The 15025-nt window shown below is 30.2% G+C and overlaps 1 protein-coding gene across 1 annotated transcript in view; it reads left to right on the top strand.

Annotated features, from left to right (window-relative positions):
* Nucleotides 1-13642: 13642 nt before the first annotated feature.
* LOC111687197 overlaps nt 13643-15025 on the top strand; it is a 91955-nt gene continuing 90572 nt past the window's right edge. Inside the window, exon 1 of the mRNA XM_046951448.1 lies at nt 13643-13970. Coding sequence (XP_046807404.1) covers nt 13643-13970 — 328 coding nt within the window. The remainder of the gene's footprint in view (nt 13971-15025) is intronic.

Here is a 15025-nt window from a genome sequence, read left to right as displayed (position 1 = left end):
TATCTATCTATCTATCTATCTATCTATCTATCTATCTATCTATCTATCTATCTATCTATCTATCTATCTATCTATCTATCTATCTATCTATCTATCTATCTATTTACAAATATAACGGTTTCTCCTTATTTAATTAATTGTTATTCTTTAAATTTGATTTTAGTATTTTTACCGACACACCGCATTATCCACTTTATTCTACAATATCGTTTATACCACTTTTTTCGTAGAGCAAAAGTCGACTTTGTTCGGCAAAACATTCGACTTTTTTTGACAAACAGTCCATTGTTCGAAAGTCGTTAAAACTCTTTTTGCAAGTTCCGTCTTTTACTATTTTAACATATGATATACCCCGAACATAACTTAATTACCATTTTTCTCTTTCACACCCAAAAAATAAAACACTTGTTACCTTATTAACGTATGCAAGCTGTCTTCTTCTTTCTTCTTAGTCTCTTCAATAACGGATACATACACAAAAGCTTTCTTTCCGTTTCTTCTTTATTTTTCAGTTCTAAGTAAAATTTTCACCGGTTCGTGTCGTCCTCCGCTAGTAAATTACAAAAAATTCAATTAATAATAGAAAAAGTGTTTAGAAAATTATAATTTGTTATTAAAAATATAGTGCGCGATCGGTTTTATTAGAAAATTATAAAATTTATTAATTTATCAAGTGTTTTTTAAGGAAATTAGTGTTTTAAAGTTTACTAGCAGAGAAAAGAGCTGTCGGCTTTTGTTTGCAGCACAGTCTCAGTAAAGTGTCTTTGCTAAGTTTGCTGCAGCTCTCTGCTTAAGTTGAGGCTTTTGTCGGTGCGTGTTTTGATAGCAACAAGTGTTGGTTGTAGTTTTGTTTTATTTTTAGGGGAATAAAAAAGTTGTGTTTGTAAAAAAGCAATAAGCTTACGCAGCGTAAATGTAGGAGAGAAAATATGAGAGCAATTGCAAAAGTGTTAATGAAAATATGTTTATTAAAAAAAGTGGTTTGAAGAGGAGAAATGTGTATAAGAAAAATAAAAAAAAATAAAGAAAGAGTATTTAAAAAAAATAAGAAAATGAGTAAATTAAAGAAATAAAAGCTCTTTCTATGGCCTTTTTATATATAAGTAAATGAAAAAGTGTAAGTGTTTGTGTATATATTAGAAAAATAAATATAAGTGTTGAAATGATATCAAGATTGGTTTGCAATGAATTTAAAAGGTAAATTTTAATATTTTTTGAATTGTATTATATTTTCCTATAGAAAAAATTTATAAGGATGGTTTTTAGAGGAAAACTGTATAAATTAGACATTGTTTCTTACAGCAGGTACTTTTTATACAAAACTATCTATAACAATATATTTTCTATAGACAAGTGTATAAAGCAGATACTTTTCTATAGAAAACCTTCTCAAAAAGACAAAATTGTACAGAAAACCGTATAAAGCAGACACTTTTCTATAGAAATTTGTCCAAGACAGGCACTTTTCTATATAAAACTGTTTAAAGCAGACACTTTTCTGTAGAAATTGTATAAACAGATACTTTTCTATAGAAAAATGTCTAAAGCAGAAGCTTATTTATAGAAAATTGTCAAAAGCAGACACCTTTTTATAGAAAACTGTCTAAAAAGGACAATTTTCTATTGCAACCCGTATAAAACAGACATTTTCCTATAGAAAACTGTATAAAGTATACACATTTCTGTAGAAAATTGTCTAACAAATAGAAAACTGAACAAAGCAGGCACTCTTCTATAAAAGAAGACAGACACTTTTCTATATAAAACTTTCTAAAACAGACAGTTTTCCATAAAAAAAACTTTCTAAACCAAACACTTTTCTATAACTAACTAAAGCAGACATTTTTCTATTGAAAACTCTCTTTAAAACTAAAACTTTTCTATAGAAAACTGTATAAAGTAGTCACTTTTCTATAGAAATTTGTCTAAACCAAACCCTTTTCTGCAGAAAACTGTCTAAAGCAGACACTATTCTATAGAAAACTGTCCAAACCAAATCCTTTTATAGAAAACCGTTTAAATCACACACTTTTCTTTAGAAAACCGTTTAAATCACACACTTTTCTATAGAAAACTGTCTAAAGCAGACACTTTTCTATAGAAAACTCTCTAAAGCTGACACATTTCTATAGAATGTGGTATGGCAGTAACTTCTCTGTAGAAACTCGACACTTTTACATAGAAAGACACTTTTCTATAAAAAATATAAATAAAACAGTTTTCTATTGAAAACTGTATAAAACAGACACTCTTTATAAAAACCTGTGTAAAACGAATAATTTTCTATAGAAAACTATAGAAATAAGACAATTTTCAATACAACAGACAGTAAGTTTAATCTGCATACATGCAAGTATAATAAGGTACTTTTTACTTACAACTGAAAAATCATCACTGGTGCTTAAAGTTTTAAATATGTAGAAATATGTATTAAAAATAATATTTTTAACAAGCTTTTTACACAGATTAGACTTTATTCTCTCCTTGGATTATTTAAGTCTTTTATTAATGTATAATTTACTATCTATCTCTTTCCCACCCAAAAGATGCACTTTGCATTTGTTTAAAAAGAATTTGTACTATTTTCCTTTTTCACTTTAATCATCTGCTCAAAAGTTGTATTAAAGAAAGCTTTAGAGAAATAAAGCTTAGTCGAATACTAGTAAATTGCGCAAGCTAACTGTCTCTTTCTTACTTTAGTATATTCAAATCAATAACTTCTTTTTACTTCAATATTAAGTTCTTGGCGCAATATGTCCAACACTAGATACCACCCAAAAAGCTTCTTTTCCTTTTCTTCTTTATTTTTTCAGTTCTAAGTAAAATTTTCACCGGTTCGTGTCGTTCTCCGTTAGTAAATTAGTAAAAATTCATTAAATAATAGAAAAAGTGTATAGAAAGTTGCAATTTGTTAATAAAAATGTAGTGTGTGAGTGGTTTTATAAGAATAATAGAAAATTTATTTAAAAATCAAGTGTTTTCTAAGGAAATTTGTCTTTTAAAGTTTGTTAGCAGAGGAAAGAGTTGCCGGCATCTGTCGACAGCACAGTCTCTGTAAAGTGTGTTTGCTAAGTTTGCTGCTGTTGTTTGCTTTAGTTAAGGCTTTTGTTAGTGTGTGTTTTTGTAGCAACAAGTGTTTGCTGAAGTTATGTTATAATTATAGGGGAAATAAATATAAATGCGTTGAACCAAAAGCAATAAGTTTACGCAGGGTAAAAAGGTAGGAGAGAAAGAGAGCAGATATGAGAGCAAGTGCAAAAGTCATAATGAAAATATGTTAAGGAAATAATTAAGTTGTTTTGAGCATGAGAAAAGTGTGTAAATAAAGAAAAAATATTTGAAATATTGAATAACGAATTATAATAAAGCTTTATGGCTTTTATACGTATACAAAATGTGTATAAAGGTGAGATTGTGTGTGTAAATCAAACGCTTTTTTATAGAAAATTGTGTAAAGCAGACACTTTTTTATAGAAAACTTACACTTTTCTATAGAAATATGTCTTAAACTGCCACTTTTCTAATGAAAACTGTGTAAAGTAAATACTTTTCAATAGAAAAATTAATTAAACTGACTATTTTTATAGAAAACTGTATAAAGTAGACACATTTCTATAGAAAACTGTATAAGGTAGACATTTTACTATAGAAAACTGTATTAAGCCTAATCTCTTCTATAGAAAACTGCTTCAAGCAGACCCTTTTCTATAGCAGAAGTTTACTGTCTAAAACAAACACTTTTCAATAGAAACTGTGTAAAACAGGCACTTTTCTATATATATCTGTCTATAGAAAACTGTCTTAAGCTGTCATGTTTCTATAGAAAAATATCATAAGCTGACATGTTTCTGTAAAAAACTGTCTTAAGCAGACACTTTTTTATAGAAAACTGTCTTAAGCTTACACGTTTCTATAAAAAACTATATTAAGCATAAATTTTTCTATAGAAAACTATCTTATGCAGACATGTTTCTGTAGAAAACTGTCTTAAGCTGAGTTTTTTTCTAAAGAAAACTGTCTTTAACAGACATATTTCTATAGAAAACTGTATTAAGTGTACATGTTTTTATAGAAAAATGTCTTAAGCAGACATGTTTTTGTGGAAAACTACCTAAAACAGACACTTCTCTATAGAAAACTATCTTAATCTGACATGTTTCTATGTAAAAGTGTCTTTTCATAGAAAACTTTCCAAAGCTGGCATTTTTCTTTTGAAAATTACGTAAGACACTTTTTTATAGAAAAGTGTCTAAAGCAGACTCTTTTCTATAGAAAACTGTCTTAAGCTGACATTTTTCTATAGAAAACTGCCTTAAAAAGACATGTTCCTGTAGAAAACTGCCCAAAGCAAGCACTTTTCTGCTGAAAACTGTCTAGAGCAGGCACTTTTCTTTTAAAAATTACGTAAGAATATACTTTTCTATAGAAAACTGTCTTAAAGTATACAATTTTCTATATAAAACTGTCTAAAGCAGAATCGTCTATATTGAACACGGTGGTAAGCAGACACTTTTCTGCATAAAACTGTCTAAAGCAGACACTTTTCTCAAGAAGACTGTCTTAAGCACAAACTTTTCTTTAGAAAACTATCTTAAGCTGACACTTTTCTCCAGAAAACTGTCTTAAGCAGATACTTTTCTATAGAAAACTGATTAAATCAGACTCATTTCTATTGAAAATTGTCTAAAGCATAGACTTTTCTATAGAAAAATGTCTCAACCAGAAGGTGTCCAAAACGGACACCTTCTTATAGACAATTGTCTAAGTTAGTACAAATATAATAAAGTACTTTTTTCATTTACAAATTGGAAACCATTACTGGTGCTTAAAGTTTTCAAAATGTAGCAAATTTATTAAAAGTAACTTTTTTTAACAAACTTTTTTTCACATATTTACATATGCCTATGTACATATGTACATGTTTTAACTTTTATCCTCTCCTTGGATTATTTAAAGCTTTTATTCAAATATAATTTACTATCTATCTCTTTCCCATCCAAAAGATGCACTTTGCATTTGTTTTAAAAGAATTTGTACTATTTTCCTTTTTCACTTTAATCATCTGCGCAAAAGTTGTATTAAAGAAAGCTTTAGAGAAATAAAGCTTAGTTGAATACTAGTAAGTTGCGCAAGCTAACTGTCTCTTTCTTACTTTAGTATATTCAAATCAATAACTTCTTTTTACATCAATATTTAGTTCTTGGCGCAATTTGTCCAACAATAGATACCACCCAAAAAGCTCCTTTTTCGTTTCTTCTTTATTTTTTCAGTTCTAAGTAAAATTTTCACCGGTTCGTGTCGTTCTCCGTTAATAAATTACGAAAAATTCATTTAAAAATAGAAAAAGTGTATAGAAAATTGCAATTTGTTAATAAAAATGTAGTGTAAGAGTATTTTTATAAGAAAAATAAAAAATTTATTAAAAAATTTAGTGTTTTCTAAGAAAATTAGTCTTTTAAAGTTTGTCAGCAGAGAAAGAGCTGCCGGCTTTTGTCGACAGCACAGTCTCTGTAAAGTGTTTTGCTAAGTATGCTGCTGCTCTCTGCTTTAGTTAAGGCTATTGGTAGTGTGTGTTCTTATAGCAGCAAGTGTTTGTAGTAGTTTTGTTTTAGTTTGAGGGGAATACAAAAGTTGTGTTTAAGCAAAAGCAAGAAGCTTACGCAAGGTAAAGAGAGAATTTTTTGTGAGCGAGTGTAAATGCCTTATAAAAATATATATGTATGTATAGATGTAAAAGAAATAAATAAAAAAATGGGTTTTTTTTAGGAGAAATGTGTGTAAAAAATCAAAGAAAATAAAGAAAGAGTATTTAAAAAAAAATAAAAAAAGAGTAAATTAAAAAAAATAAAAGCTCTTTCAATGGCCTTTTTATATTTAAGTAATAAAATAGTGTATAAAAGTGAGAGTGTGTGTGTATAAATTAGTAAAGGAAGTAAAAGTATTAAAATAATATGATGATTGATTTACAACTAATTTAAAAGGTAAATTTTATTGATTTTTATATTGTAATATATTTTTCTATAGAAAAATCTTTAAGGCAAAATATTCTGAAATACAATTTTCTAAAACAATTGAAGCATGGAGCCGAATAAGGGCGTATAAACCATTTGGGAAATTTTACAGGAGACGATAAAAACATCATAAAATTTTAAAAGCGGTATTTTTTCCTACTTTTTTCAGGTATATGCATAAATATAACTCACATCTATCCCTGTGCCAAAACTCAGTAAAAAATTCGAGTCACAACTTGCCAAAATTAATACTTGAAATTTTGCTAAAATGGAATAAGGGCATATATCCATATATTTTAGTTGAAAGTATATATAAATAAATGTTATTTTTATATACTTCTTAATTATTTTATTATATAAAACTTGGACAGCCTCAACATAACAGTCTAGAGCATTATTTGCTATAGTTTCAAGGACATCCTTCATTATCCTTATAAGTAATTAAAACAAAATCTTTCTTAGAAAAATCTTTAAATCGCACCTTATTGCGTTATTGTCAAAATCAGCGAACCACATTATAATCTTAGTTCATTATCAAATTGGATAGGACCTCTTTAACTAAATTAATCCGAAAATAACAAGATATAATAATTTTTTAAAATATAACTATAGTTATGGATATACGCCCTTCTTCTTGTCCACACTTTCATACTTAAATAATTCATTCAATAATAATCTTTTTTGCAATATAATTAAAAAATTAATAAATTTGAAATGTTTTCCAACCATTCTGCAAATTTGGTGCAATTAGAATTAAAATTTATACGATTTTTTACAGAAAAATACATTAAATTGCTAATATTTTTTACGCAAAAAAATAAATAGTATTTAAAAATCGTGCTTTAAAAACTATCTATTTTAGCGAAAAATTTATATTTTTCAATTTATTTTTTATGAATAGATGTAAAAAGGTTAGTTTAATATAATTATGCGAAAAACCGCGATTTTGAAAAGGTGGTCTCTACGCCCTTATTCGCATCCATGCTTCAATTGTCTAAAGCTTATAATTTTTATCGAAAATTGTTTAAGGCAGATACTTACCCATAAAAAACCACCTAGAGCATTTAATTTTCTACAGGAAACTCTCTTTTTTATAGAAACAGACAATGTTCATTAGAAAACTGTGTAAAGTATACACTTTTCTGTAGAAAACTTTCTAAGGCAAACACTTTTCTATAGAATATTTCCTAAAGCAACAACTTTTTATAAAGAAAACTATCTGAAGGAAACACTTTTCTATTGAAAACTGTACTAAGCAGACACTTTTCTTTAGAAAACTGTGTAAGGCAAACACTTTTCTGTAGAAAATTGTCTAAAGCAATAGAAAACTTTGTAAAGCTGATACCTTTTTTATAGACAACTGTTCAAAGCAGACACTTTTCTTTAGAAAACTGTATGAAACAGACACTTTTTTATAGAAAAATTTCCAAAAGAAACACTTTCCTATAGAAACAGATTTAAGCAAACACTTTTCTATAGAAAACGATCCAAAAAAGTACATTTTTCTATAGAAAACTGTCTAAGCCAACACTTTTCTGTAGAATACGGCCTAAACCAGACACTTTTAAATTGAAAATTTAATAAACCAAACACTTTTCTATAGAAAACTCATTCACATTTCTATAGCACGCACTTTCTACATACATTTGTCTAATATAAAAATAGTACTTTTTACTTGCAACTAAGAAACCATCACTGGAGCTTAAAGTTTTAAAAACATAGAAAATTTACTAAAATAAACTACTATAAAAGCTTTTTTTTACATATGTGTATGTACATACATATTTACATATTTCAGCATTTATAATCTCCTTGGATTATTTAAGACTTTTATTAAAATATAATTTACTATCTATCTCTTTCCCACTCAAGAGATGTAATTTACATATGTCTTAAATGAATTTTTCCTAAATCACCTGCTCAAAAGTTATTTTAAAGAAAGCTTTAGAGAAATAAAGTTTAGTCGCCTACTAGTAAGTTGCGCAAGCTAACTGTCTCTTTCTTGCTTTAGGATATTTATATCTTTAACTTATTTTTTGTCTTTATAATCAGTTCTTGACGCAATTTGCTCAACAATAGATACCACCCAAAAAGCTTCTTTTCCTTTTCTTCTTTATTTTTTCAGTTCTAAGTAAAATTTTCACCGGTTCGTGTTGTTCTCCGTTAGTAAATTAATAAAAATTCATTTAATAATAGAAAAAGTGTTTAGAAAATTGATATTTGTTAATAAAAATGTAGAGCGCGTGTGGTTTTATAAGAAAAATACAAAATTTATTAAAAACTCAAGTGTTTTTTAAGGAAATTAGTCTTTTAAAGTTTATCAGCAGAGAAAACAGCTGCCGGCTTTTGGCTGCAGCACATGCTCTGTAGAGTGCACTTGCTAAGTTTGCTGCTGCTCTCTGTTTAAGTTGAGGCTTTTGTTAGAGTGAGGTTTTATAGCAGCAAGTGTTTATGTTAGTTTTGTTATGGTTACAGGGGAATACAAAACTTCAGTGTGTGTGAATGCAGTAGGATTACGCAGAGTAAATGTAGGAGAGAAAATATGAGAGCAAGTGTAAAAGCAATAGAAATATATTTGTATGCATGTATTTGAAAAAAAATTCGGGTAGGAGAAAAGTGTATACAAAAATAAAAGTAAAAAATTAAAGAGTATGTAAGAAATCAAAGAGCAAATTAAAAAGTTAAGCTCTTTCTATGGCCTTTTTTTAAGAGAAATAAAAGTATTCAAAAGTGAGTGTATTTTAAGGTGAATATGTCATTGATAGGAAGAAAATTATAAAAAACTTAAAAAATAGGTTTTTAATTGTTAATTTTATAATCTAAAAGGTAAATGTAGTTTAAGAACAATTTATTATTAAACATTTTATTACATTTATGTATTTAAAAACATTTATGTTCTAAATTTTTTATATTAATTATTTGAGTTGAGTTCTAGTTCAGTTCAAGTTCAGCTCTAGTTCAGTTCTAGTTCAATTCTAGTTCAGTTCAAGTTCAGTTCAAGTTCAGTTCAAGTTCAGTTCAAGTTCAGTTCAAGTTCAGTTCAAGTTCAGTTCAAGTTCAGTTCAAGTTCAGTTCAAGTTCAGTTCAAGTTCAGTTCAAGTTCAGTTCAAGTTCAGTTCAAGTTCAGTTCTAGTTCAGTTCTAGTTCAGTTCTAGTTCAGTTCTAGTTAAGTTCTAGTTCAGTTCTAGTTCAGTTCTAGTTCAGTTCTAGTTCAGTTCTAGTTCAGTTCTAGTTCAGTTCTAGTTCAGATCTAGTTCAGTTCTAGTTCAGTTCTAGTTCAGTTCTAGTTCAGTTCTAGTTCAGTTCTAGTTCAGTTCTAGTTCAGTTCTAGTTCAGTTCTAGTTCAGTTCTAGTTCAGTTCTAGTTCAGTTCTAGTTCAGTTCTAGTTCAGTTCTAGTTCAGTTCTAGTTCAGTTCTAGTTCAGTTCTAGTTCAGTTCTAGTTCAGTTCTAGTTCAGTTCTAGTTCAGTTCTAGTTCAGTTCTAGTTCAGTTCTAGTTCAGTTCTAGTTCAGTTCTAGTTCAGTTCTAGTTCAGTTCTAGTTCAGTTCTAGTTCAGTTCTAGTTCAGTTCTAGTTCAGTTCTAGTTCAGTTCTAGTTCAGTTCTAGTTCAGTTCTAGTTCAGTTCTAGTTCAGTTCTAGTTCAGTTCTAGTTCAGTTCTAGTTCAGTTCTAGTTCAGTTCTAGTTCAGTTCTAGTTCAGTTCTAGTTCAGTTCTAGTTCAGTTCTAGTTCAGTTCTAGTTCAGTTCTAGTTCAGTTCTAGTTCAGTTCTAGTTCAGTTCTAGTTCAGTTCTAGTTCAGTTCTAGTTCAGTTCTAGTTCAGTTCTAGTTCAGTTCTAGTTCAGTTCTAGTTCAGTTCTAGTTCAGTTCTAGTTCAGTTCTAGTTCAGTTCTAGTTCAGTTCTAGTTCAGTTCTAGTTCAGTTCTAGTTCAGTTCTAGTTCAGTTCTAGTTCAGTTCTAGTTCAGTTCTAGTTCAGTTCTAGTTCAGTTCTAGTTCAGTTCTAGTTCAGTTCTAGTTCAGTTCTAGTTCAGTTCTAGTTCAGTTCTAGTTCAGTTCTAGTTCAGTTCTAGTTCAGTTCTAGTTCAGTTCTAGTTCAGTTCTAGTTCAGTTCTAGTTCAGTTCTAGTTCAGTTCTAGTTCAGTTCTAGTTCAGTTCTAGTTCAGTTCTAGTTCAGTTCTAGTTCAGTTCTAGTTCAGTTCTAGTTCAGTTCTAGTTCAGTTCTAGTTCAGTTCTAGTTCAGTTCTAGTTCAGTTCTAGTTCAGTTCTAGTTCAGTTCTAGTTCAGTTCTAGTTCAGTTCTAGTTCAGTTCTAGTTCAGTTCTAGTTCAGTTCTAGTTCAGTTCTAGTTCAGTTCTAGTTCAGTTCTAGTTCAGTTCTAGTTCAGTTCTAGTTCAGTTCTAGTTCAGTTCTAGTTCAGTTCTAGTTCAGTTCTAGTTCAGTTCTAGTTCAGTTCTAGTTCAGTTCTAGTTCAGTTCTAGTTCAGTTCTAGTTCAGTTCTAGTTCAGTTCTAGTTCAGTTCTAGTTCAGTTCTAGTTCAGTTCTAGTTCAGTTCTAGTTCAGTTCTAGTTCAGTTCTAGTTCAGTTCTAGTTCAGTTCTAGTTCAGTTCTAGTTCAGTTCTAGTTCAGTTCTAGTTCAGTTCTAGTTCAGTTCTAGTTCAGTTCTAGTTCAGTTCTAGTTCAGTTCTAGTTCAGTTCTAGTTCAGTTCTAGTTCAGTTCTAGTTCAGTTCTAGTTCAGTTCTAGTTCAGTTCTAGTTCAGTTCTAGTTCAGTTCTAGTTCTAGTTCAGTTCTAGTTCAGTTCTAGTTCAGTTCTAGTTCAGTTCTAGTTCAGTTCTAGTTCAGTTCTAGTTCAGTTCTAGTTCAGTTCTAGTTCAGTTCTAGTTCAGTTCTAGTTCAGTTCTAGTTCAGTTCTAGTTCAGTTCTAGTTCAGTTCTAGTTCAGTTCTAGTTCAGTTCTAGTTCAGTTCTAGTTCAGTTCTAGTTCAGTTCTAGTTCAGTTCTAGTTCAGTTCTAGTTCAGTTCTAGTTCAGTTCTAGTTCAGTTCTAGTTCAGTTCTAGTTCAGTTCTAGTTCAGTTCTAGTTCAGTTCTAGTTCAGTTCTAGTTCAGTTCTAGTTCAGTTCTAGTTCAGTTCTAGTTCAGTTCTAGTTCAGTTCTAGTTCAGTTCTAGTTCAGTTCTAGTTCAGTTCTAGTTCAGTTCTAGTTCAGTTCTAGTTCAGTTCTAGTTCAGTTCTAGTTCAGTTCTAGTTCAGTTCTAGTTCAGTTCTAGTTCTAGTTCAGTTCTAGTTCAGTTCTAGTTCAGTTCTAGTTCAGTTCTAGTTCTAGTTCAGTTCTAGTTCAGTTCTAGTTCAGTTCTAGACCAGTTCTAGTTCAGTTCTAGTTCAGTTCTAGTTCAGTTCTAGTTCAGTTCTAGTTCAGTTCTAGTTCAGTTCTAGTTCAGTTCTAGTTCAGTTCTAGTTCAGTTCTAGTTCAGTTCTAGTTCAGTTCTAGTTCAGTTCTAGTTCAGTTCTAGTTCAGTTCTAGTTCAGTTCTAGTTCAGTTCTAGTTCAGTTCTAGTTCAGTTCTAGTTCAGTTCTAGTTCAGTTCTAGTTCAGTTCTAGTTCAGTTCTAGTTCAGTTCTAGTTCAGTTCTAGTTCAGTTCTAGTTCAGTTCTAGTTCAGTTCTAGTTCAGTTCTAGTTCTAGTTCAGTTCTAGTTCAGTTCTAGTTCAGTTCTAGTTCAGTTCTAGTTCAGTTCTAGTTCAGTTCTAGTTCAGTTCTAGTTCAGTTCTAGTTCAGTTCTAGTTCAGTTCTAGTTCAGTTCTAGTTCAGTTCTAGTTCAGTTCTAGTTCAGTTCTAGTTCAGTTCTAGTTCAGTTCTAGTTCAGTTCTAGTTCAGTTCTAGTTCAGTTCTAGTTCAGTTCTAGTTCAGTTCTAGTTCAGTTCTAGTTCAGTTCTAGTTCAGTTCTAGTTCAGTTCTAGTTCAGTTCAGTTCTAGTTCAGTTCTAGTTCAGTTCTAGTTCAGTTCTAGTTCAGTTCTAGTTCAGTTCTAGTTCAGTTCTAGTTCAGTTCTAGTTCAGTTCTAGTTCAGTTCTAGTTCAGTTCTAGTTCAGTTCTAGTTCAGTTCTAGTTCAGTTCTAGTTCAGTTCTAGTTCAGTTCTAGTTCAGTTCTAGTTCAGTTCTAGTTCAGTTCTAGTTCAGTTCTAGTTCAGTTCTAGTTCAGTTCTAGTTCAGTTCTAGTTCAGTTCTAGTTCAGTTCTAGTTCAGTTCTAGTTCAGTTCTAGTTCAGTTCTAGTTCAGTTCTAGTTCAGTTCTAGTTCAGTTCTAGTTCAGTTCTAGTTCAGTTCTAGTTCAGTTCTAGTTCAGTTCTAGTTCAGTTCTAGTTCTAGTTCAGTTCTAGTTCAGTTCTAGTTCAGTTCTAGACCAGTTCTAGTTCAGTTCTAGTTCAGTTCTAGTTCAGTTCTAGTTCAGTTCTAGTTCAGTTCTAGTTCAGTTCTAGTTTCTAGTTCAGTTCTAGTTCAGTTCTAGACCAGTTCTAGTTCAGTTCTAGTTCAGTTCTAGTTCAGTTCTAGTTCAGTTCTAGTTCAGTTCTAGTTCAGTTCTAGTTCAGTTCTAGTTCAGTTCTAGTTCAGTTCTAGTTCAGTTCTAGTTCAGTTCTAGTTCAGTTCTAGTTCAGTTCTAGTTCAGTTCTAGTTCAGTTCTAGTTCAGTTCTAGTTCAGTTCTAGTTCAGTTCTAGTTCAGTTCTAGTTCAGTTTCATTGCGAACACAACCGTTTTTTACACGCTCCTAAAGAAACACTTAAAACAATCTCAAAAGTGCATATTAAAACAAACAAAAAATATCTTTAAACTCCACATTTCAAGCCTTACATTGCTGTGAAAAAATAACAAATAAAAACTTATTTAACAAAGTGATTTTTGTAATAAATAACTTTTTTCCACAAAATAATTAAGAAAACATAAATAAATAAAAACCAATCAACTTTTGCAACAACACAAGTAAAGAGAACCAAAATGAGCCAACCGATTCTCTGCAGGCAATGCAAAAAAGAAATAACTACAACAAATTATGTTAAGTGCTATAATTGCAATTCAAATTATCACTTTTCTCCATGCTCCCCCCTTGCCGAAACTACCTATCTAGGAATGTATGGGGAGAGAAAATATTCATGGAAGTGTCATATTTGTAAACCCCGAAACAAATCACCAAATACACTATATCAATCCGTTGTTTTCGATGACACCAATAGCAAAAAACAAGCCCGAACTGATGATGAAGAGAATGATGAGAGTGATCAAACCAAAAAATTTAAGGAATCGATGTCATTGACCTCCGTCAACTCCAAATTATGTTCTGTTCAATCAGACGTCACAGAACTGAAAACAGATTTAAAAGACGTTAAAAAAACAATTGAACAACTCTCAACAAGTGTAAGCACATCAAATTTACAAATAAAAGAAGAAATTTCGTTTGCTCTCAATACAATATCGAACACACTATCAACCCTAGTTACACAAGTGAAAGAGCTTAACGAGAAAGACAAGCAAAGAGATCATCAAATAAATACAATGGAAACGCGAATTAATAAATTAGAACAACAAATAATAAACAAGAATATAGAAATAAAAAACATTAAAAATAAAGAAATCTCCGAGTACGATATGGTCAAGACAATTGGTGCATCTATTAACGTTGAAATTAAAGAAGGAGACATAAGCAAAGCCTATCGTATTAAAAAACAAAGCAATAAGATTATTGTAGAATTCTCTACACTGTGCAAAAAAACGGAGTTTATGAGCAAGATCGATAGACATCGAATCGACGCAAATATAATAAACAACAATGGCACTGATAGCAATGGCAATAAATTTATATACATAAACGATCAATTGTCATTTAATAACCGTCGCCTACTCTGGCTTGCTAAAACTAAAGCCAAAGAGGCAAATTGGAAATTTGTTTGGGTACGAAGTGGCATTATCTGTGCGCGTAAAACCGAAAACTCTTCCTTATTTACCATAAACAATGCAGCAGATATTGAATTAATAATATAAAATACAATATTATTTTCATACCTATACTATTTCTATTAAAATAAAAATGAATATTAATCAAAAACAAACTCTAAACAATTTCAATCAAATCGATAATATCCTTTTAAGTTATCCCACATCATTAATCTATATGAACATACGATCTTTACGATTAAATTTCACTACATTTCTTGCAACAATAAATGATATAATAAATAAAATAAAATTAATAATATTAGCTGAAACTAATATAACTGATGATGAAAATACCTTTTACAAAATAAGAGGTTTTAATTCGGTTTTTTTCAATAGAGAAAATAGAGGTGGAGGTATTGCTGTTTATGTCGCAGAAGACTTAGTTTTTAACGAAATAACGCTAACACCAAAATCATTCGAAATTATACAATTAGATATAGTTAATAACACCAAAAAATTTTCTTTACTCTCAGTGTATCGTCCCCCTCATGAAAACGTCGCAATGTTTATCACAGAACTTGATGCAATAATAAACAACATAAAAAGAAAACAAGAAATCATAATAGTTGGAGATATAAATATAGACATTCTCAGAGAAAATAATACAACAACCACATATCTCAATATGATAATGAGTAATGGACTGCAGAGTATGGTTAATGAGAGTACACGTGAAGATGTTAAAAGAAACACTAGCACGTGTATCGATCATCTGTTGATAAGAAACAATAAAGTAACAACAAAAACACAAGCTGTAGTGATAACAACAAACATATCTGACCACTACTCGCTGTTCTCTTGTGTGTACGATGACGAAGTAAACAATCAAAGTGAACCAACCACAATTAGCCAGGGGCCGCAATACAATAACTTCAAAATCAATAAAAAAATCCGAGAAACAAAATGGGATATGGTAATGCATCAGACATCAAATGCTAATGAGTTATATAATAAAATACATAATTTACTAGGTGAAATTTATAAAAATTCGACAAAGAAACAAAATACAAACAAAAAAAGATCAATAAACCCGTG

This window comes from Lucilia cuprina, chromosome 5 (assembly GCF_022045245.1).
Source record: "Lucilia cuprina isolate Lc7/37 chromosome 5, ASM2204524v1, whole genome shotgun sequence".
Classification (NCBI taxonomy): Eukaryota; Metazoa; Arthropoda; class Insecta; order Diptera; family Calliphoridae; genus Lucilia; species Lucilia cuprina.
Note: the sequence above shows the minus strand (reverse complement) of the source record. Positions and strands in the feature narration are given on the sequence as shown.